Here is a 24332-nt window from a genome sequence, read left to right as displayed (position 1 = left end):
TAAAAGCAACATAATCACTGCATTTGCATGTTGCCATGCCCCAAGCTAATGGTTACAAAGCCCTCATTATGACCTTCATTTGTAGTATTAATTTACAATATGATGACATCTTGGGTTTACAAATCACCTGTGCTAAGGTGCTGCATCCCCAAGGGAGAACTTTGTTCTTCCCTTGTTTCACTCTTTTTTTTTGAAATTGCTGTATCTTTCAGGCTTCTGGGAGATCACTGATACTCAGGTTTCTGCATCTGGTGTCACTTTACTAAGTGGAATGTGTTCTAGGCTTCAACTGACAGGAACAGAACTGTTTAGGATTTCTTAGCTCCATGTTAGTATCATTTCAGATGGAAGAACGTGTTCCTTTTGCTCCCTGATTTGGGAACAGTATATCCTTTGCAGTTGTTTGAGTGGATGGTTACTCAGAAGATTACTCAAAGAATCAGCTTACTCCTAGAATGTTTTTCCTCCAAATAAAGCAGTTCCACCTAAGGTCAATATCTCTTTTTGGCTACAAAGACTGGTGGATTGGGAATAGGATGAGAACTTGATGGAATAAATAACAATAAGCTCCAAAGATCATTTAAATGGAGCAGTGATTGCTTCCAGCAGAGCAGCTAGGACACTGTTGCAATAAAGCACTGTGGTTACAAATGCCAAACATTTGAAACACTATGGATTGAGAGATTTTTGCCTTCCCAAAATGTTTTTTTCCTTAGTTGAAAGATTTGAAAATATTTGATTTCCATGAGGAACTCAGCTGGCCTTTGTTCTGTTCTCCTTGCTGCTCTGTCTCGGGAATGCCCCACCAAAACAAACAAACAGCAGGCAAACCGTCTGACCCTGTGTGCCAGCTCTGAAAGAGGGTTCTCAAACTCCAAACTTGTTTCTGAAAAGTAGTTGTGGAAGCGTACAGACAGTTAGTCGCTGCTTGTTTGCTGTAGTTGAAAGCCTGTAGCGGTTTGCAAAGGTACAGTATCCCTACCGTCTCCCGTTTTCGTGTTCTCAACTGCGTGGGTCAAGAAAACCTCTCGGTGGGATTAGGATTATTGAGGGAACAGGTAGGTCAGTTTTGCCTTCATGCCGAGATGGCACTGCCTGTTTATCCTATTTCAAGGAACCCTCTTATAAGAGCTAGCTGGGAGTAGTTTATTGCTGGGGGTGAAGGGGAGGGTGTACGGAGGGGCAGACATTAAGCTGATGCCTCACATAAAGCACATTGCTATAATCTTGGTGCTTCCCTGGTACCCCCCAAAAAGTAAGGCTAGTATCCTGTACTAGACATTAGTTCCCTTACCCATAACTTGCTCCTTGAATTTCTGTTGAGTTTTAAGACACTTTTCCTTAGGATAATCTGAGATTTAGGGGAACTCTTACTTCACAGTTAAATCAATTTCAAGTTATGCTGTTGGCTTGTAAGATCCTACTTGCATTATATCTCTCGGTGGTGTCAACCTGTTGTGGGTGATCATCTTTATCTCACCAGCTGAGCTTGTTACTCTTCCTGCTTTGTCAGCCTGGCTTTCAAAATAAAGCATACTTTATCTGATCAGAAATCTGAGGTGAGATTGGACTGTATCAGCCCAGGCGTACCTGCTGGAGTTAGTACAGTGACTCACTTCCAGCCTCCACTCCTAGCCAAGAACCCGGGATGAAGTTTCAGTCGATTTCCTGGGTCACATAGTTAGTGTGCTTGAATAACTGCTGCAAAGCTGAATTGTCAAGCAAGGGTGGTTAAGAAAAGCTGAAAATGGTTTAAAATGTTTCAGTAGATTATAAGTAGATGTAATAAGTTCAAATCCCTCAAGTGTTGTTCTTCTAATGTGCCAGTTTTTATTTAACCTCTTTGCTTCCCCTGCCCCTATAAAATGCTCTAACAGAGTTTGATGCTTTTGGATAACTATTTGGACTCTGTGTAATGAGTCAGGATCTCACTCTATTGCCTCAAATACTGTCGTGCATATCAGGACTGTGTATCAGAGTACAGTAGCGATGTAACTTTTCATATCTGGAGGTTTTGAATGTGTTTGTCAATACCAAGGTGTTTTTCTCCATTGTAACAGTGGCCAAGTTTTTAAGTGGTTCAGGCTTGAAACTAACCTTCTGCCTGGGACAGTGAGATGCTGAAGGTGAGGAAGGATAGAGCTGTGTAGCTACTTTAGGAAATGAATGACTTTCTGTAGGATTACAGCTTTATCACCTGACTAGCTACCCCTGTTAAGCTCATTTGACAGAGGACTTTCAGAGAAGACATGACATGTGTGAAATGATGCCAAACTGTAAAGTAAAGGAACATGGAAGAAATAATTGCCCTTTGGTGTATCTTAGCTCATAGAAATGCTGCCTGCCTTTGAGAAAGGATATACTTGTGATTCCCTGGAGGACACAACACTGGCTAAGTTTGGTTTGTTTTTCCATAATTGAAATGATGGAAATGAGTATCTTTGTGCCTTTTGGGCATGTCATTATGCACAGGCAAAGCGGAGGGGGAGTTAGGTGCAGCTTTGTCTACTTGGGAGTTAGTTCTTTGGGGCTTTGTCTTTCCTGTGCAGCTTCTGGTAGGACGATGCTAAGAGGTGGACCTAAATGGTTCTTTTACTCTAAGCTGAAAGTTGTGAAATCATGAAATGTGGAAGGTAAAGGGAAAAAAGTCCTCTTCCTTCAGTTGAGCATTGCACATAAAAGCTTGTCAGTGCTCGTTTGTTTGAGATATTATTTAAAAAACTGGCATAAATACTCCCAGTTTTGCTTCAGTAGTACAAATGTCAGGCTAGTACTAGCATTTGGTCAGACAGATATTCTATCTTGCCTATCCTGTCACCTAAAATAAAATGCCTCTCTCCATGTTTTCATTTCTATTGTGAAAAACAGGAAGAAATGTGATGCTGGCTCTTACCCTTGTCATGAAGTCTACTTTTTCCTTTTGTAGGTTTTTACAAAGGCATGTTTTTGTGACAGTAGGAAATTAATTATGCATTCTTGCTGTCACTGAATGTCAAACTTCCCTTTAATTGAAAAGTAATAATGGAATCTTATGACTTTGGAGCATTTTAAGTAGGCCAGAAAAACATGTTCTTGAATGCTCAGATGTCCTTGCACTTGTCACACTTAGTTTGACGTTTTTGTGTTATCCATTCAAGACAGCCACATAGTTTTCCTGAAAAATGTTGGAAGGGAAGCTAGAATTCAGGAAATGCTCATGCAAAGAAATCCTGTTGGACTTGCTTGATGGATGATAAGCTGTGATGAACAGAGGTGCCATAATGTAGCTCAAGAGTTTGGATTCTGTGCTAAAAAAAACGTGGTAAGCTCTAAGAATGAACTCTCTGATAATAGTAATGCTGCTATATTAAATGCATTTCTTACGTATGAAATAAAATATAGCAGAGTACCTCAGTTTTAAGTCTTTGTATATTCAGGAAAGCAACGCATACTGTCTGGTGCAAAAAAAAAAAAAAAAAACCAAAAAACGATTGCATATTCCCTTGCTCTGCATAATTCTGAAGACTGAATCCAAGTCTGTTGTAAAGATTATACAACCATGCATCTCACAAAGTGGGTTTTTGCTAGTTTCCAGGTAGATTCTCTCCTTGACTAGCCAATGAAGTCGGCCATCAGGTTGATAATAGAGCTGGAACAAGAGCCAAGGGATTTCAAGTCACAGTCAAGTTCAGAGAACAAGACCTCGTTGCATCATTAGGACCTTCCAAGTCAGTTTCTGTATTGCTTTTAGCACACTCTCACCCATATATCAGAATTTTTGAGGCTTTACAACCTGAAGCATGACCTAATGCTACGACTGTGTTTTTTTTCTAGTTGTGACTGATGGCTTCTAGATGATATGAGCTACTTAAGGTTTGATGAAAAGTAACTAGGAAAAGCATGCCTGTTCTTTACTAAGCCTTTTATTTGTTATACACAAATAAGCACCACCTGTTGAGGAAACCTTTGGGGCAGAATCCTTGGGGAATCTTTGGGGATTTGCAGACTGAAAAAATTTGAAAATCACATTTAGCAGATAGACTTTGCACCACTACTTGAATCTCTTCAGTTGCTGTTTTCGTTTTGCTGCTGTATCACCTTCAAGTAATTTTGTGCTGGTATGTACTTGCAGAAGTAATAATACTGTATTTAAAATGCTTTGGGTGGAATTGGTTTCAGGAGTTGAGTGAAGAGCTCTTACCTTTCTCCTGTATTTTCTTGACCTTTCATTTTACAAATTGCGCTTGTTGTTTCAGAAAACAATTTATTCCTCTTATTTCCAATTTGCTGTGATATATTCTTTCCTTTTACTTGGAGTGCTTTTGATGTGTTTCAGGACTTTGTCCCATTGTACCAAGACTTTGAAAATTTCTACACCAGAAACCTCTACATGCGCATTCGAGACAGCTGGAACCGTCCAATCTGCAGTGTGCCAGGGGCCAAAGTGGACATGATGGAGAGAGTTTCCCATGACTATAACTGGACATTCACGTGAGTCAAAATTGAAGAAAAGGCTTCCAACAGTTATTTTTAGTTAGAGAGTCTATAAGAGCAAGTTAAAGGATGTGAGGTTAAAGGAGCAGCAAATTATGTTTGACTTATCGACTGGCTTGAATTAAATAACTTTGTTGTTTTGAACCACATCTGGCCACCAAGATTATTTTTATATAATATTTTGATATTAACACCTACTGATGCCACTGACTATGCTAAGATTTAATTGGCCTGCTCCTATAGTAAAATTAATGTCTTTGTGTGTGATGATCAGAAGCTGGGGTAGGTAGACACTTCAGATTGCATTACTACTTGTGATTTTTTGTGCTGGTTTAGAATCAGTCTAGATACTTGATTTAAATGTTGCTGCTGAAACTGAATTTAGCATGATTGATTTGAGTCAGAACTGAAATAGACTGAGGAAACAAAACGAGAAGTTTAAGGAGAGGGTTTTTTACAAATTGGAAATGACATACCACAAATTTGTGTGAAGAGGTTTGCAGCATACTATTTGGTGAAATTAGTTGTCTCTCCTTAGCTTTCAGGAGGAAAATAATCAAAATTTTTTTCCAGTAAACTTCTTCCTTAATCTCCTTGTCACGTAGCATTAGCACAGCAGTGCCAGATGTGTTTCCTTTCTGCAGTTAGAGGATATCCTGCTTGAGGGGCTGCCAAGTTAATTGATCTAGGGATTATATTTTGTAATCGGGAAGAAAGTTGTATGTTCGTGGGATGGTGAAGGGGGACATGTCACAGAAACAACAAATAGATTGAGAAGCCTCAAGCAATGCTAGATACAATAGCATAAATGCTTCTTAATGTGTAAACTGTTGTGGGAACTTCCACTTTTAGTTTGAGACCACAAGAGAGAGAGAACATCTTTTTCACTGATAATTTCAGTTTCATAATGAGGGTCAACACTGGAAAAAAATGCTGTTGGTTCTATTGACTTTTTTTAATGTTTAGTTCTAGGAAAAGGAAATAAGAATCTTCTGGTGTAGTTAGTTTTACAATTGTATATGTCCTAACTTATGATGTTTTTAAAACACAGGTATACAGGGAAAGTGATAAAGGGCATTATTAATATGGGTTCCTACAACTACCTTGGATTTGCACAGAACAATGGGACTTGCCAACAAGCAGCAGCTAAAGTTCTGTCCCAGTATGGAGCTGGGGTGTGCAGCACTAGGCAGGAGATGGGTAAGTTGGAGTAAGAGATGATGCTTCCTGACTGTATGTTTCAAAGTCTTTAAATTTGATCTCAGGTCTTTTAAGCATTACTTGTTCCAGCTCTTGTACTTCAGACTAAGCAATAAAAGAATCATTACTTTCGTGGAGACGACTTGCTGGGTTTAGTTTATACAGGACTACTGTTTATTTGCTCTTTTTCTGGTGTGTGTGTGTGTAGTTTTTTTAGTGTTCCTGTACAGTCTTTATTCAAAACCACATACTGGTTGATGGAAATACTTCTTGTAGAATACAGCAGTAGTGAAAGCTTCTCACTCTGAATTTGTTTTATGTGCAGGAAACTTGGACAAACATGAGGAGCTGGAAAAGCTAGTTGCCAGATTTCTAGGTGTGGAATCTGCAATGGCATATGGAATGGGGTTTGCAACCAACTCTATGAACATTCCTGCTTTAGTTGGCAAGGTATGGCTCATGTTACTAGTAAAAGCATGGCTAACAAAGACCATGATGGTCCAGTTTTCTAAAAGCTATTTATTTTTTCTTCAGTGACAGCCCTCACAGATATTTTCTGTGGAAACTATAGGTCGCAGTACGCATCACTGACCTTTGCCAAAATCTTTTGGGCAACAGCATTCTAGGAAATGATAGCACTCTAGAACTTGTCCTCTTTCTGGGAGAAAGCATAGCATGTTATGGCTTGCTTCCTCAGGCTACTCATTAGTATATGAAATGGTGGCTGGTTGACTGAAGGTATTTTGATGCTCTTCAGACACTTCAGAAGTGACTGTTGTGAGGCACACAGATGAGCTGAACTGCATGTTGGTACATACAGGATTTATTGTTCGAGTGACATCTGAAAAATCGTTACTTTGAAGGAGCTAAGTTCTCCTAGAAAAGCTATTCAAGAGAAGTAAGGCGAAATGGAAACACTGATTATATCTACTGTGTGCCCCATCAAACAGTACACGATGCAGCCTGAGTGTCTTGCGTCTCGAACTAGTTTTGAAGTTATTAGAAAATGAAATGGAACAGAGTTCTTTGTATCTTCTGGTGCAAAATGTATGTTCTCTTAGCTGCTATCTTGAGCAAAATAATACAAGTACTGGAACTATTTCTTCTTTTTGAAGGTGGTTCACTGTTAGCCTAGCATTACAAACCTATTTGTCCCTGTGTAGTGAATTATTTCTTCCTATATTCCACTTATTTTTCTCCTTTCTGAAATCACTTTCAGATTATGAATTTGCTGCACTTGTTCTTCACAGCAACTTTTCCTCCTGGTGATTATCTTTTTGACTAGCTTTAGTGTCCTCCTACTCTTCATGTTGTCTGTAACTCTGAAGCAACAGTGTCTATTTAACATACCAAGAGAGAAGAGGCATTATGTTTGAAAAACCAGATTGCCACTTTTTTTTAAATTTATTTATTTTGAATATGATGCCTGAGAAATGCAGTGTTTCACATCTAGTCTTTTCTGGAGTCAAATGTCTCCACAAGGCTATGTTTTTAATAACGTATCCTTATGTCTTTTACTTGGTTTTTGCTGCTGCTTGTCTTCCCACATTTCCCTGATTTCTCTTGGATAGAAAAATGATACATAATTTCTGTGAGAACTTTTGGATTTAGAAGTCTACTTGAACATACCTCTGACTGTCTGTGTGTTCTGTTGTAAGTCAGAAATTGCCTATTATCACAGTTAGTCAACCTTTCTTTTTGCGTATGCGGATCCCACTATATCTTTAATAGCTTATCGGAACATCCTTGAGACACCTCACGCAGCTCCTTAGCTGTCACGTTTGAACTTTAACTGTTTTTTACAATCACTGAAAGAATCTGAACAGTAAATACCAAGGTATGTTTTGTAGCTGTTTTCATGCACAGAACTTGCATGTTTAATAATCCAGCTCTTTTCATGTTCAGATGGATACAACAATCTGCACTGTGTTAGTAATAAGCCTACTTAGTTTTTGCGCACTTTATTTGAAGTAGTAAGAAGTTTTTGCCTCATAACCTTAGAAATGCCCTAATACTCAAGTGAATACTCCAAACAGAAAATGTTCTCTTTGGAAGAAAAGAGTTCCTGTCAAATGAACCATTTAATGGTTTGGAACATTCACTAAATTCTTTTTCGTTTGGCTGCCCAACATTGCTCCTTGCTGCAATTTTGATTTCTTCATTGTCTACAAATAAAAACTCACATAAATCAAATCTTGAGTTCTGGCACCACCCAGTACATGATTGGCTGGGTGTGCATAGCCTGTTTTTTCAATGCTTTGTTAGTCTTCAGTGAAGCCGAGGGACTCCTTTGCTTGATTAAACTTTTGGGTTCTCATCTCACAACTGTTCGTGTTTTTCTGCATGTCCTAGATAGATTTTTGGGGTACAAAATTTCTTGGAACATGAGTTCTTGGAGGTTTATTACATATTACTTATTAAAAATACAATCAGTAATGACAATATCATTTGGACAGGAGTTGTTTCTTTGGCAGGCACTAATATAACTTGAAACTAATTATTTACATTATATCTGGGCAATTATATTACAACTTACTAATTAGCTTAAAACACGAGCCATTGCAATAAAGTTGTGTATGTATTACTGGACTACCAGTTCTGTATTACTGGACTACCAGTTCTGTTTTTGCTCTTTAGAATCTTTATATAAGTGACTTACACTGCTATGTAATCCACTCTTAATAACAACAAATATGACCTGACAATTCTAGGATTCGACTCTACCCCCGTAATCTGGTCAACCAAAAGAATCCAAAAGCTTCATCAGCATCACCCAGGCTTTGTGCACTGTGCCTCGTCAACAGTAACTTCTACTAAGCAAATGTTGAAAAGAGGTACAGCTAGGTATATGTTGGAAGTTGTATTTTAGCACTGTTAAAGCATCACTAAAACCAGGTCTTTCTGCACCTGGTGGTCTTCAGCAGGAGACCCACTGTTAAACAGCAAAGTGGTCAGCTGCTTCGTACAGTCACTGCCAAGTATGGTGAGTGTGGACAACAGGTAATGTGGGACTTAAGGATTATATAGTCAGAAGTCGTTAGACTGAGGGAATACTAGGCTACAAAACTTGCCTAATTTGAAGTAAGTGTCATTAATCTTGTTACAGTAACTAGCTAATAATAGCATACTGTACTGCCTTTAGCACAGAGCTTTGCATCATAGCTTTGGACTGACAGAGGCTAGATAGTGGAGTTAAAGCAATGGTGCTCAAAGGATCTTACTTTGGTTGTTAAGAAACCAACCAAATTAACTTCCGTGTATAGTCAGTTTGAAATTAAGTGCTCAGGTCTGAATTCCACAACTCATTTATATAGCACTTTGTGGTAAAATGTGGCTTTCACTTAAGTTTTCGTTTCTGCTTTGTAGGACACAATTTGTGGGATCTTTACTGGCATTTATTGCTCTTGATACCTATAGTGTGATCCCCAATTAGTGTTAGTCACCTAGCTACTCTCTCAAATGTAAGTTGGCTGATAAATGAAACCAAAGCCTTATCATTGTGGTAGCATCACTCCTCCGTTTTAAATACATTACTGTATCTACATTACTATTGCTGTACCGAACCAGTGATTTCTTTGATACGTTGCTCTTTCTTGAGAAGCATGAATTATTAGATTCTTTACTTCTGCTTCAGTTTTATTTATTTATTTTTGGTCTAATTGAATGTCCTTCTGATATAGAGGACCAAATAAAGGGCTACTCAACAATTTGTTGTATCTTCTTTCTCTATCAACCACTCATATTGGTACTTATGGAGAAGCCTCTTCTAGACTATTAATCTCATCATCTTTTTTTAATCTATCATTTTTTTCCTACTTCTTACCATTTAAGAAGGATGCTAGTACTGGTTTATTCAGCTGTTATAGCTGTGTTTAACAGCAATACCCTGTGACATAGTATACACGCTCATGTCCTGTTCCAAATAGCAAATACTAGTTGGAGACTTGCATGCTGCTTTTGTTAGTCTCCAAAATATGCAGGGTGAACCTTTCTTGTAACAGTAGTTGGAACACTTAAGATTTAGTGCCATTCATGGGGAAGACCAGTCTCAGGTTTTCCAAGAATGTAGAATGCTTCTAGATACATGGCAGTTGTAGTGCAAAATTTCCCTTATTGTGGAGAAAATACTCCTATTGTCTGTGCCACCACATTTCGTAACTGTAGGCATTGATTAGCTGTAATTGTAGGCATTGTATCAGCTATTGATGTGTAATTGTTGCTGCTCTCAAAACAGTCATGTCCAATTAAGGTATCTTTTCAAGAAAATATATTCCCTTTTTTGGAAAAATAATAAATGTAATGGTTAAGGGCTTCAGAAAACTTTGGAATTTCTCTTTACTTTTGCTTTCCTGTTACTGTCTCTTGCACGTTACCTCAGTCTACAAAGCACTCGATAATTCTGGTCGTTAAAGAAAATTAGGCTTTTTGTAACCACTCTGAACACAGGTTTAGTCAGTGATTACCTTTGAATGTAAGAAACAGTGCAGCTTAGTGATAAAGTCATTAATATAGGAACTCAGTGCCCTGCATTTTATTTCTTAGCACCTCTGTAGACTTGCCAAATGAACTGTGGCAAGCTGCTATGCTCTGTTTTACCTGGCTTTGTAGGAAGATGAGTGCTAATAATCATCATAAAGCATTCAGGCATGCTCAGCTGCAGGTTTTCTGGATAGTGAAATTTAAGAAATTCTTTAAGTAATAACAGTGTATTTTCATTTGCCATACTAAGGCTGCAAATTGTTTCTTTGCCAGTCTTGCCTGAACCAGCTACATTTATGTTGGAGTTCTTTTGTTTTTTTTTGTTCTTAAATGATTTATGTGCAGTTAAGATCTGAATGGTGTTGTATGCTTGACTACAAAACATAACCTTTCTAATATCTTCCTTTTTCTCCTTCTAATTCAGGGCTGTCTAATTTTGAGTGATGAACTGAATCATGCATCACTAGTGCTTGGAGCAAGACTGTCAGGAGCAACGATTAGAATCTTTAAGCACAACAGTAAGTATAAAATGGTGGACTCTGCCTTTCTGCAGGGGCAATGGGTCAGATCCGTCTTACCTTCTAATAGTTGGAAATCAAATTTCATGCAAGGAAATCAATTGCTGGTTACCTGAAAGGTCAGAAGACTGCTGCTACTTACTGTTTAATCATGGTGGATTGGAAATCCCTCGTGTATTCAGTCTCAACTAGTATCACTTTTATCATGAAGCTGTGCTGCCTTACATCTCTGCATGTGAAAAGGAACATTTTGCCCTTTGGCAGTTTAGGGGCAGTAGTGTTCTAACATGGCTTCTTGTTACTTTGATAGCTCACCACAGTTAGACTCATCTTAACAGTCGAAGTCATAGTAATGTGGTCTTGTAGTGGTCTAAATTACAATTTGGGAAACAGAGTTTTTAACCAAAGGATAAAACGTTAAGAATACAAATGCTAAGCTTGAGAGCTATGTGTTCGTACAATGTAATTACAAAGGGTGTTTCAGGACGTGAAGCGTAGATTAATATAACTGGATTACTTGTTTTGTGTATTTTGGAAACAAATACTTAAAGTTGTCGTTTTGCTAGTTTCAGCCTCCTCCAAAGGAGAGATTTAGAATAATTCTCAGATTTAAAAATAATTTTCTTTCTATTCTCAGTGAAAGAAGTACTGGCTTCTCCTTAATTCATAAAGCCACTACCTTCATTCTTTAGCTTCTCTTTTAATATTATCATTCTCTGAGATCATGATGACTTGCTTTGAAACCTCTGGTAGAGATAGCAAAGCTTGGGTTTCTGTAATTCTTTTTTTCATTGTCCTACCTGATAGTGAATCTTCTACTGTTTTTCTTGTTTCTGTTGTGTTTTTCTTGTTCTCTGTTGTTTGAAGACTTTTCCTTAAAGTGTAGAGTGTACTGGTAATGTTTGATATTTTTTTTGGTTTATCATTAGCCTTGATTGCAGCATTGCTTAATTGCTGGGTAAGATCATAAAAACTTTGCGTTCCGCTTCTGCATTTGTGTAAGCATACTTCTGAATGTTGTGTCCAGTTCCAGCAATTTAGAGAATACCTGTGACAAATGCATTCTGTGAGGGATTTAGAGGCTCCGGTATTATATGGAGGGATAGATAGTCTGTGGGCATAGGGTACAAGCTAGTAATGGTGAGATAATGGGATATTTTAGAAGCTTTATAGATGGTGTGGATCTTTGGAAGAGAATGGAGTAACGCATCAGAATCAGAAGGCAAAATGCAAGCAATAAACTGCATGTGTTCTCAGTACTACTCCTGTTACATTCTATCCTGCTTTAATTAATTTCATTTTGCTGAGATGTTATTGGCTTCATTCATACAGTTTATAGAAGTTTTCATTTTTTTCTTACCTTGTTCTGCAGTTTGTCCTGTTTATTAAGGTCAGACCTAGTTCTCAGACCTCCCTTCTTTGAGAGATTAGAGCAGAAGCATTTTCTTCTAGTGTTCTCCGTAACTGCACTAAACTCATCCTTTCTTTCATCCTTTCTTCTTTGAGAGAGATGTTGGAGACAGTTGACTTCATCTTCATCTTTCCCTGAACACTATCTTCCAACAGTAACTTGAACTATTTTTCGAATTTCTAGTCTAGTTCTAGTTCATAAGCTGCTCTTGCTGCTACACCTGCTCTAGTTTACCAATCATCTTTTCATGATTGCTTGTGCTCTTTTTCATCTCCTAGTGTTTCTATCTATTACTCAACATTTTAACTACTGTGCTTGGATTACTCCCATCTCCATTCCTTCCTCAGTACTTCCCCTGCCCACGTCCTTTCCAGGATTGATTTCAGGTGTATGTATTTGCTCACATTACTGTTAGGTCTCCTTGGATTATATGAAGTGTTTTTATCTGAGGTTAATAAGGTTTCAGATTACATGGCAACTAACAGCACCTTCTGTCTAGTTTCTGATATGCGCAGCATTGTCATCATCCCCACCCTGGCTCTTCCTTTTTTCTCCCTTTCTGTTTGTTTTTAGTAGCTTCCTGTTCCACATGTGTAGTCTCTTCAGCTTCTAAACAGAAGTGACGTAGAAGTACACTTGCTTTCCTTGTTCTGCACTTTGGTCAATCTTCTATTTATCTTTCTTTGATTATCCTTGAACTTGTTGTTCTTCGACTTATTTCTATCCACAAGGACACTCTTGCTCCATAAATTGCTTTCTCTCTTCCTAACAACTAAATGCCTTTTTTTCCTTTTTTCCTCTCACCCCTCCCCTCACTTGCTGCTTTGTACTTTTAAGTTGGGATGGTCAAATTCTTCTTTGCAGTTCATAGTCACCCATTCCCTTTAATCTCACCTATAGGCCCGCAGCTAGATGAAGTTCATGCTTATTGACTTATGTATGGACCATCCTCCCCACTGGACCAATTTATGTGTTTCTGTGGTATTGCTGTCTTTAGCCGTTGTCAAAGTTCAAGCCAGTAGCTGTTTTGGTACCATTTAACAGTAATTTCTGGTGCAGATATGCAAAGCCTGGAGAAGCTGCTCAAAGATGCTATTGTGCATGGGCAACCTCGTACACGGAGGCCCTGGAAAAAAATCCTTATCTTGGTGGAAGGAATATACAGGTACAAACTATTCTTTATATTCCTAAGACCCTGCACAGGGGATCTAGCTGCTTAGTATTTGTGTTCCGTTGTCAAATTTGTCAAATCAAACGATGTTAACCACTTATATAGTTATTTCATGAATCTCATATGTGAGATTTAAACTGAGGTACGTATATTTCACATCCTGGATGTTGTGTTGCTAGTATTGTAGCTGCACGTGGTGTTGTCACAGTGTTGCCCACATCTTGATCAGACTGTAGAAGCTGATCTAAATTGATTATTTATATCAGTGATCTAAATTGATTATTTATATCAGAGCTGAGGTCTTAATCCGCTTGTCTATTCCATTATTTCTGTGCTCACTAGATGATGCTAGTGCATGGAATTACGCAAATAGAATATTTTTTTTCTGAGTGAGTAGGAGTATGTAGTAGGTTTAGTTGTGTTAAGCGTTTAAATCATGGTGACTTTCAGCACAAAATGGGGTGTTTTGGAGTGTTGTTTTTGAAAGCCTAGTCAGCTCTTAGATCTAAAAACAATAGGTAAATAAGATGGCAGATCAGAATACTGACATGAGGGTGGAAGTAAAAAGGTTATCTTTGTAAAATAATCACTGAACACATTCCTTTGCCTCTAACTTACTGTTGCTGCTACTATTTATTCAGTATGTCAACATCCCAGAGAAGTTAAACAAGTAGAATATAGTTACCTGGGCACTAGGTGCAAAGAGGATGTATTTTTCATTTCTCTGTAGAATATAAACATGTATAGCCATTCTTATGTGATCACAGTTAATGAGAGTGGGGAAAAAATGCAAGTTTAGTGATTTGGGGCTCTAGAAAGAGGTCCCAACCATTAAATCAACTTAAAATAAATTTCTGTTTCTCAACAGTATGGAGGGATCCATTGTCCGTTTACCTGAAGTGATTGCCCTTAAGAAGAAGTACAAATCCTATCTGTACCTTGATGAGGCTCACAGTATAGGTGCCCTGGGTCCCAGTGGCCGGGGTGTAGTGGAGTATTTTGGACTTAATCCTGAAGATGTGGATGTTATGATGGGAACATTCACCAAAAGCTTTGGAGCTGCTGGAGGATACATTGGGGGCAAGAAGGTAAAATGCTGGAAACGTCGTGGCTGTTTCAGGCTGATGGTGGATTGCTTCACTAAGCATTTCAACATTGATTTGTTTCTCAAGTTGCCCTGATCGTCCATTTGCTTCATAATTTTACATGCTGTCTAGTACGGTGAAAGACTGCAATGCGGAAGAGCCTAGTCTAATAAAATACCTCCATTTTATAGATCCCACGTGGTCAGTGATGAGCTCAGTTTGCAGAATGTACAGTCGGGGTGTAAAATCTTTTTAGGAAGTGTTAGGAGCCAGGAAGCAGGGATTTCTCAACGTTACTTCTAATGAGAGTAGCAGGAAGAATGCCAAAAACTAAAGTTCTCTAGCTCATCTGGTGGAAAATCCCCTTCTTAGCTTAGCCTGGTGGATTTGATTCCCTCTGGACTTGAAAAGTTTTCCTTTGAAAAAGACACTTTTTTTTGAGCCTTCTCTGTAGTAATGTTCTGCTAGAAAGTGTTGCCAGTTGTCAAACTCTTCCTTTTGGGAGGGGTGGTGTAGACAGTTACATGTGTCCCCTTCCTTATATCCTTGCCATTTCTTATATCTTCTACCATTTCCCTTTCAGGACAATAATTCCTTAGATTCCTTAGTGACAATTACTTCATCCAAATGGATATGGGACTTGCAGATGCTCCTCTTTAATAGTTTACTGCAGTTGGACAAAAATGACTCTGACATCTTCCCCAGAACAAAGCACCATATTATTCTTTTTCCAAGGCAGTGAGCCAGTGGGATTAACTCCCTTGGCGTAAGGTGGAGCAGCCAGGAGTCCTTTGTGGCTGTATTTTAGGAACTGTGTTTAAGAGAGAGCTTCAGAAATAAGAGGCCTTAAATCTTCCTACCTGGTTTATTTCAAAACCACTTTACAACTTACTTTTATTTAACTCTGATTCCATGCAGACAGCAATATAAAATTGAGCACTTCCATGTTTTTATAATACGTTCAGAGTTTATGCTATCAACAGGGTGATCTTATTAATTTTATGACAGCAGAATCTGTCCTGGCATTTGTACTGTTTTTTATGGTATTTTACTGGAGTGGTCTAGCTATTATAGAGGGTTTTGTTACAGTTAAACAACAAGCAGCCTAGATCTATGGTATGTTTGTACTTTGTTCCCATATGACATGTGTTTATCCTCCAACAAATCTAGAAGGTACATTTATCTGGGAAGTGCAGGAGTGGTAGTCTGAGGTTCCTGCACTCTTAAATAAAGCAGCAGATGTAATTTATATTGTGCTGGTAAATAGGAGAAAGTATTTTGTGACCTGTGCCCTGTTTGGTGACTTTTGTGGGGAAACAATTATATTGAGCATGATACATAAGTACTCATAGATCCTGCTCCCTACTATTTCACTTGTTTTATATTCCCACTGTTACAATAAACACTCTTGAAACATGGCCTTGCACACAGCTTGAGTAATGCGAACACCTTCTTGCAATCTAATTCTGGTATTGTTAGCTCAACAAGTCTGTCGTAGTCATTTGTCTTTGATCAATGGATATTCTTGCCCTGTGACATAATTATGGGTTGTCATGTCACTACTGTCTGCACTTCAGCCATTTATTACTTATAATATAAAATAAATCCTTGAGCTACCTGTTCTCTTCTAGGATGTTCTGGAAGAGGTTCGTTGTACTAGTGGCCCACTTCACTGTGTGGTTAAAGCATTTCTCTTGCATGCTGGGAAAGCAATGTCTGATGGTCTCTTGTGTTTTACTAGGAGCTGATTGATTACCTCAGGACGTACTCTCACAGTGCTGTGTATGCAACATCATTGTCACCTCCTGTTGTGGAGCAAATCATCACCTCCATGAAGTGCATTATGGGTGAAGATGGTACAACTTTTGGTGAGTCTTTCAAACACTAAGCATGTGGAAAGGGGACAGCAAACAGAACCCCTACCTCACTTTGACAGATAACTCATTCAGTGTACACGTTCATAATTATCTGTTAGTTCACGTAGACTTTGAGTCTTCGGAGCGACAAAACAATTTAAGATCTTGCTTGGCAGATCAACCTAATAAAGGTATAAAGAACTAACATTTAAAGGTAAGTCATCTTAGTGTTAACACGAGACAGTATTGTCTTGAATTGATTTTTTTGTTCTGTCTAGCTTTTCTAGGCCTCCCTCTTGCTCTTCCTATTCTTCTGTCCTTTGTTATTTGCCTATCCTTTTAGATTGCTTTCAGAGTATTTTGTTGTGTATTTCACAGTCTTAGTTACTGTAGGGGGCGATGGTTTTGATTTTCATTTCTAGTATAACTTGATGCTTGCACATTGGTTAAAGTAAATATGAGGATGTTTTTGAAACTGCTTTTCACTTGAGCTATAGGCAGTTTTCAAGATCGGTAGACAGTATACTGGGGAAGGCACATTCAGATTTCTTGATTCAGTTTTACTTTCTCGGGATGGAAATAAGAAAGGGGAGATCTGTGTAGGTCTTGAGTTTCAAAGTCGGTAGTTTGCCGAGGATTTCTCCATGTTTTTTTTGTTTCAGATGCTTTTAGAATTCAAGTGCCTTAATATATTCAATTATAGGAGTTTCAGGCATCTGGCCACGAGGTGGTGGTGTATACTGAAGAACTGTATTTGCTTTTGAACATGGGTCACCTGACCAACTAACCTGACAGATAACTCCAACAGTGAAAAAGTTTGCACAAATAATTAAGAACTCTTCTGTTATAACAGGTTTCATTTCATTTGCTTACATTATCTGAGAAGAGGCTTAGTGCCAGCAATAGGTGTTGGTGGTTGCTCAATAGAGAAGTCATTCATGAGGCAAGTACAACCAGGCAGCAGCTTGTATCTGTGCTACCATTTAGTTGATGTGTGAGTTACCTGTACCTGCCAAGAGTTGTCCCCAGTAGTGCCTTCAGAACAGATATTAACCAAGCTTCAAACTACATGAGAAATTATGCCAAAGAGCTGGGACTTGCCATCTTCTTACAAATGACAGAGCTCTTTCTAGCTAAAGATTTGCCAAGAGTTTGTGGTCTACTCAAGCATTGCTTGTTTTGGGTTTCTTCCAATATCTGTTTTGCTTAATGAAGTGGGAAGCAAGGAATGTGAATATTCCAAACAGAAACCAGTTACAAACTAAGGCATTTTTGCCCCTTTCTGAGGTTACAATGTAATGCTCATTCAAGCTGTGAGAATGGAAGCAACTTCCACTGTAGGCTTTTCTCCTGCTGTTCTGCCATCAAAATCCGTTTGAGCTGAAAACAGAACTAGATCCGGAACCAATCTGGCAAAAAATGCCTTAAACTCAAAAGGTCTTTTTCTTGTTGTTGTCATGTTCTCAATATGCATGTCAACCTATATACTAGTTTGGTGCTAAGGAGTATCAGAAGTCCTAGCCACTTTCTATTGGGAAAAAAAAAAAAGTGGTTTTAGTGTTTGAAAGCTGTGTCATTTCAAGGAAGCCTCTATTTCACATGTGTGTGAATTTTATTGTTTTTTTTCCACAAGAAAGCCAAAATGGGAAGCCAAAGTCCCATCTACTCATACTCAGGGTTTCTCAGCTACAGCTATCATGAAAAGTCTTATGGTCTGTCTTCATTATCTAACTCAGCCTTCAGGTAATCTAGGCACCTCCTAGGATGATCCCTGCCTGAAAGTGTTTTTCTGTTCCTTTTTTTGTGCTGTTCTGTTTCCCAGTGATGTTTTTTTTAATTTCTTAGAGACTTTAAAGATAGTAATACTTCATAGGCATTTTCAGCCTACTTCATCTGAAGAAGTGTAATTGTGTGAATTGAACAGCTGCTTAGCGACAGCATGACAAAATCTCTTCCTTGTTTAAGAGCTTTGGCTGAAAAACACCTCTTGATTCTGTGGAATTATGGAGTGGGGCTTTGAAGGACTGCTGTCTGCAATCTGTTTGATCACAAGTAAGTCTAAAGTAGAGTAGTGCTGGTGAGAGGTGTTAAATGTGGAAGGCAAACAAGCAGAGAAATAGCGTTAAGCTGGGTCACTGGTAAGCAGCTCTGAATCAACCAAGTATTACAAAAAATTTACTGCTTTGGAATTAGTCAAGCTGAACTAATGGATCAAGGTAAACTAAGAAAGGACAATGATTTTCCAATGGCACAGGAGTTGGAGCTGGAATCAGAACAGTAGACTGTTAGCTAGCTTCCAACCCTGCGTTGATTCACAGCTAACTCTTTTAATGACCTCAGGAATATTTGCTTGAAAACAGTCCTTGTGGCTACTTTGTCTACCTGTTTCTTTTCACCACCTACTACTCATAAAAGTAACCTTTCTCCATGACATCAAGCCTTCGGAAATTGTGGTATCAGATTGAGATGGTCTGTAGATGAGGAATAAGTAATTAGTTTGAGGAAAAAAGATTTATTTATTAATTTGCAATAATATTCTTTATTTTACACTATTTCTGAATCTAGTGAAATATGTGGAGGCTCTGAGCTTACAGTGTAAAGCACTGTAGTTATTAAAACTTTACATAACTATAAAAGAAAAATATCTACTTTCAGATCTTTCTAGCAAGCTGCCAGTGACTAAGTAAGGCATTTGTAAGAGGCAGCACAGACAAAATACAGATGCTATGAAAAGCCAAGTGGCTGTTCTCAGAGAACGTAGGACTGATAGCATGCCAGAGTGCCATCTGGATTGGGACAGTGGCCTCTTGTGTCTTGATTTCTGTTCAAACTGCTCTGGTAATTCTAGGTACTGTTGATGCATGTAAGTGACTAGCAAACCTCAGTCTCTCTGAAGACAGATATGGGAACATATTTATACATGAATACAAGTATATTGCTTGCCCCTTCATCCAGACTACAAAAAACAATTCAACAGCTGAAGTGATGGCAGAGCCATGTCATGGGTTCTTGGTAATGATACTTTCAGTACTGCTTCTGAAAGTCCTCTACACTATTAGATCAATGTTGTATATTTCTCCTGTTCTGCTTGGCGTTAGTTCTCTTACACTTACTTGGCTTGAAGACCATTGTACGGTCTTGAACAAAGCATACTTGATTTATGATCACTTTGAGAACTTCTTCAGCAGAACCGTCCTCGAGTGTGGTGAACGTCTTGGGCACACAGCATGTCTTCAGGGAACTCTCCAGTGACAATATACACGGATATTTCACATATCATCACGTTTGGCTTTGATATATAGTAGACTAGGGTGAAGAGAAGAGATGGAGAAAACTTCTTTGAGGGCACTTCTTTACTGTGAGGGTGACACTGGAACAGGTTGCCCAAAGAGGTTGTGAAGTCTCCTTCTTTCGAGATATTCAAAACCTGCCCTGGATGCCATCCTGAGTAATGTGCTCTGGGTGATCCTGCTCGGCAGGGGGGTTGGACTAGATGATCTTCAGAGGTCCCTGCCAACCTCAGCTGTTCTGCTATTCTTTCAACAAGAGTGAATTTTTTGAGCTGGTTCTCCACTTCAAAGTCAATATAGCTGAACTATAGACAGGCAAGTGTTGCAGAAGCTTGTCAGCAGTTCTGTGAATGCTTCTCTTTCTCTGTTTTCAGTCACAAAGATGAATGAACTGTAGATGGTTTTATAGATGAATGAGCTTTCTTAACAATAATAGCAATTTAAAAAAGACTTAATAAGCAGCTTTTTGGGGGTCACAGTCAGTATACGCAAGGATGACAAAATTGATTCCTGGAATGGGGCTCTGGAAATGTGTAGCTGAGGGCTGCTTGATTGTTACCATTCATGTGCTGTTTGGGTTATTTAAGTTGACTGTGGGGAAAATGACCCAGCTCGATGCTTGTCCTGATAAATTAGACATTGTTAGGTTTTATGATATTAAGTACTTAATTTGCCTTGATGAATTTTTCAGCCTCAGTTGTTTGATTTGAGTTGAAAGCTGGATTTTTCACTGCTACAAACTCAGTAGGACAGGCAGTCTGGTCGGCTCCATTCTGCCACTTGTGTAAGAGCTAGCAGTATCTCCTGTGCAACTGGTGTTCTGCTTGTATTGTTGGTGTTCAGGACCCAGCTCGTTTGTTGCCCTGATAACATTGCTGGGGGCAAATGGGAAAAAATCATAAAGTAACCAGACTGAGACATGGGCAAATCAAAACATGCAAGATGAAACCGGTCTAGGGACTGGTTAACCTCCTTCAGAGATGAAACTTAGTTTGCTCTCATGTGTATTAAAAAATGAAGGTGAGCATTAAATCTAGGATTGCTTTAAGTTTGAACTAAAGCTGCCTCAGTTTATTGCTTGTAAAAGAGGGGATCTACTTCATTCCATGTCCATGGGCATTAACTTAGTAATAGTAAATATGTACATCGATGCTTCCAACAAGCTTACTGTCGACTGTCTCATTTTCAGGAGGCAAATATCCCACACTCAATCCGTGCAATACTAAAATAGCATGTATAGAATTAGTAGTGGAGAGACCTTGCACAAGATGATGCTTCAAATTTGTTTGAACATTAGCTGCAGCACTGTATAGAAAGTAAGGTTTATTATCCTGCATAGCTCTAATGTTGCAGGCAGCGGAGGTGGAAGTTGCATATTCATCCCAGCTGCTAAACTGGCAGAAACAATTGATTTTTGAAAGCTAGGCAGTTAACTGCACATAGCTGGATAGGGATTTGACATCTTAGCACCTCAGATATGAAAAGCTTGTAGTACATCTGGTCAGTTGTAAGTTTAAAAAAAAAAAAGTTGGTTTCTAATCTTGCCATTGCTGCATGGAACAAACTTGAGTGAGTTAAATCAGAAGAGGTAATTAAATTATAGCCAACAGGAATAAGGATCCATAGCTGTGTTTGCAGAGAACTGAGCATAACTCACCAGTTCAGAAGTCTGGGTCATTGTTACACTGTTAATATGCACTGGGAGAAGCATCTTGGAAACAGAACTAAGCCTGGTCTGTGTAAGTTCTAGGGGAGAAGAGACTGCAATTAGTGTTTTAACCTCTGTGTGGTTAATCAGGCCCTCAAGTGAACATATGACCTCTATAGTTAACTCAGCTGCCTCATCAGTAGGTTTCCTCAAGTCAGATATTCTGTGAAAATAAATAAATAAATAAGCCTCTTTTCCTTCTGAAGATCAGCCATAAGTATATGCAAATATAAAATGTAAACAGTAATGAAGGAATAGCTGACACTATACTACTTGGTATAGAATTTTACATGGTTTACAGTATATTTGTAAATGAAGTTTGTCCTTTGTCGTTGCTAGCAGTAGATGTGCAAATAGAAGCAGTGGCTGCTGTTCTACTTGAAAGGGGAATAAATACTCCTTGTGCAGGCTGAGGTTGAAACATTCAATTAGCATTAAAATCGGTTCATTTGAATTTCCTCCAATAATGCACTTGTTAATGAGGTGTTAAATTATCACCTTGGGAACCCGGGGACCAGTCAAAACTAATTTGAGCAAAGTGAAAACTTTTTTTGTTGCTGCCCTTGAGAATCTCAAGCTGAGCTGGGAAACTGTTGGAAAAACAAATACTCTGGGGGTCATAAAGAGAGTTTCCTGCTTCTCTCCAGGGGACTGACAGTTTTAAACATCACTCTCTGTATTTGTGCTTCCAGCTGGGGATCTTTTAAATCCAGCTTGTTGCTGCATCCCTTGCTCCCTCCCACAATGCATGGCAAACCTCCAGAAAAATTGCTTTAACCTGGGATAGGAAGGAGAAATCCTTCAGACTTGGTGCTTTGAAGACTGTTTACAGACATTAACAGAGCTGTACCCTTTGTGTTTTGCATTGGAATGTGAGAATTCTTCAGTGCCTTTTCTTCTGGACTTTAATCAACATTGTGGGTGGTGTTTGTACAAGAGCTCATAAAGCTTTATAACTGTACACCCGCTTTGTTCTAATAATGTTCCAGTTCATGCTATTTCTGTTCAGGTGCAAGCTGTCATTCTCTATCTACGTAGCCTAAACACTGATCTGTCACAGCAGAAATACAACTAGGAATGTGGCTTTGCTGAAGTAATTCCTCTTTGCTTTATTTTGTACACTACATTTGACATGAAATGGATGACTATTTTTTTCCTCTCTAACACTTGAGGTGCCACACTTCTACAGTACGTTTCTAGTATACTGCTCATACTGGGAAAGGAGAAAATACTGGGCAGCAGCTCACTAGCATATATTGTCAACAGCAGTGTGACTAAAATGTATCTTAGCATGAATGTCAAAATAAAGCATTTGAACAGAAGTAAGCATGTATGAGGTGATGTGCACTCTTTGGGCTAGTGCAAAATTGAGTTCGTGGTTCACAGTTTGACACATAATTTACTAGAGAAGTTTTTTGTTTTTAAATACCTGAATGACCTGCATAAGCACCACTTTCTATCAACAGTCCTTGCAACTGCAGCAGTTTTCTACATAGAAAAGTGTGTATGTATATATAAATAAATAAAATACTACTATTGCAGTGTCTGTGATGTATAGGCATGTGGAAAAACTTCGATCTGTGAAGTGCATGTGATGTAAATGTTACTATCTTCTTTGGAAACATACCTGTAACTGAAAGCCTTTCTGTGAGCAGGTATATTAGGCTATGGTGGGTCTCGTAGACCAGTTGAAATGCCGTCTTCACCTATTTTCTCAGGTTATGATGTAAAATGCGACTGGCACCGTGTCAACTCATGCCATTTCACTTCATTGTAGTTGATCTACTGCAGATTGCCAAACATGAACAATCTGGACAATCTAAGATGTGTACTTAAACTCCTACTGGTGTGCAGATGTTTGCTCATGTCCCAGAATTAATAAATGTTATTAGATAGTACAGATTTAATCTTTGAAGGGAGGAGCTGGCTGGAAAACATTTATGCCAATTAATGTGTTTTAAGAGCCAATGAAGTGATTTGAGACCATGTGAAGATCATTCAGGTTCTGTTGTAGTATAACTTCAACAGTAGGGTTCAGCTAAGGATGAATTGGCTTGTGAAGAACAAGATAGATAAACCTGTAGAGTTTCTTGCTGCCATGGATAAGCTTGTATTAACGTGCAGGTTGTTACCCAACTGTTGCTTAGTGAAAAAGTTGCAGGTGCAAGGCTGTTTGCATGGGAGAAATACATTACAGAACATGAGCACTTCTCATGCTCATGTTGGCTAACAGTTCCTGAGGGTTCTTAGCTGTTCATTTATGGCTACTATTTGGGATTTAAAAACAACAACAATAGTAAAATTGTTGTGAAGCTTTTTCAGACTTTCAAGTTTGCCTTCCTACTAGTCAACTTTGTATTGTATAAATGTGTTACACAAATTAGACCCTGAACGGGTAGTGGAGAACTCATTTGCCCTGCTACTAACATCTTCAGAACTAAGGTAATCTGTGCAAACAGATTTGATACATTTGCAGAGTAACTGTACCAAAAGCTGGAAGCAGAATACTGAGTACCTTCGATCTTTACTGAATAAATTGTCTTTTCTAGGGTCATTGCTATATTACTGACAAGTTTTTTTTGTTCAGGACCTGGCATTGCGGAGACAGTTGTGGGTTTTATATGCAGAGCTTTGATCTCTCTAGGATCCTTGGAAAATATAGCAGCACAGGAAAAGCAAGTCTATAAAAGTCACAGCAGAGACGAGGCCTCCAGGGTTTGGGCCTTTTCGGGCACAAAGCCTACTCTTCCACCGCGGTGCAGTTCCAGGTGGCAGGCTACCAGGAGCTGCTTGCCAAATACAACTTACTAACATGGGAATGCTCACCACTGTGCCTGTTGAAAGTGTTGCAGACTTTTAGAGTAAATCTGAGTGCCCTGGAGTAGGACAATTATGGCTGCTGTAACAGACACATAAGCAGACATGGCTCTGGCGCAGTGGCAGATTTGCAGGCCATAGCTTTGATTATGAGATGAACTTCTCAGCTATATGCATCTACTGTGCTCCATTGCGTGGTGTCCCACCTAGTACCACTGAGAAAAAGTGGGTATTTAGGATGGTATTTAGGACTCTTCTGTTCACTCTCCTTATACCTTGATGGATCCTTCTACCAAGAGATTATCAGTAGAAGTGATCCGTCCA

At 38.8% G+C, this 24332-nt stretch overlaps 1 protein-coding gene across 1 annotated transcript in view; it reads left to right on the top strand.

Moving 5' to 3' along the window:
- The window catches only part of SPTLC2 (serine palmitoyltransferase long chain base subunit 2), a 69449-nt gene that overhangs the window by 14740 nt on the left and 30377 nt on the right, over positions 1-24332 (top strand). Inside the window, exons 3-9 of the mRNA XM_048059756.2 lie at positions 4316-4470; positions 5525-5673; positions 5999-6123; positions 10577-10670; positions 13141-13246; positions 14121-14340; positions 16079-16205. Coding sequence (XP_047915713.1) covers positions 4316-4470; positions 5525-5673; positions 5999-6123; positions 10577-10670; positions 13141-13246; positions 14121-14340; positions 16079-16205 — 976 coding nt within the window. The remainder of the gene's footprint in view (positions 1-4315; positions 4471-5524; positions 5674-5998; positions 6124-10576; positions 10671-13140; positions 13247-14120; positions 14341-16078; positions 16206-24332) is intronic.

This window comes from Anser cygnoides, chromosome 5 (genome assembly GCF_040182565.1).
Source record: "Anser cygnoides isolate HZ-2024a breed goose chromosome 5, Taihu_goose_T2T_genome, whole genome shotgun sequence".
Taxonomy (NCBI): domain Eukaryota; kingdom Metazoa; phylum Chordata; class Aves; order Anseriformes; family Anatidae; genus Anser; species Anser cygnoides.
The sequence above is the reverse complement of the archived record's forward strand: the minus strand, read 5'-3'. Positions and strand labels throughout refer to the sequence as shown.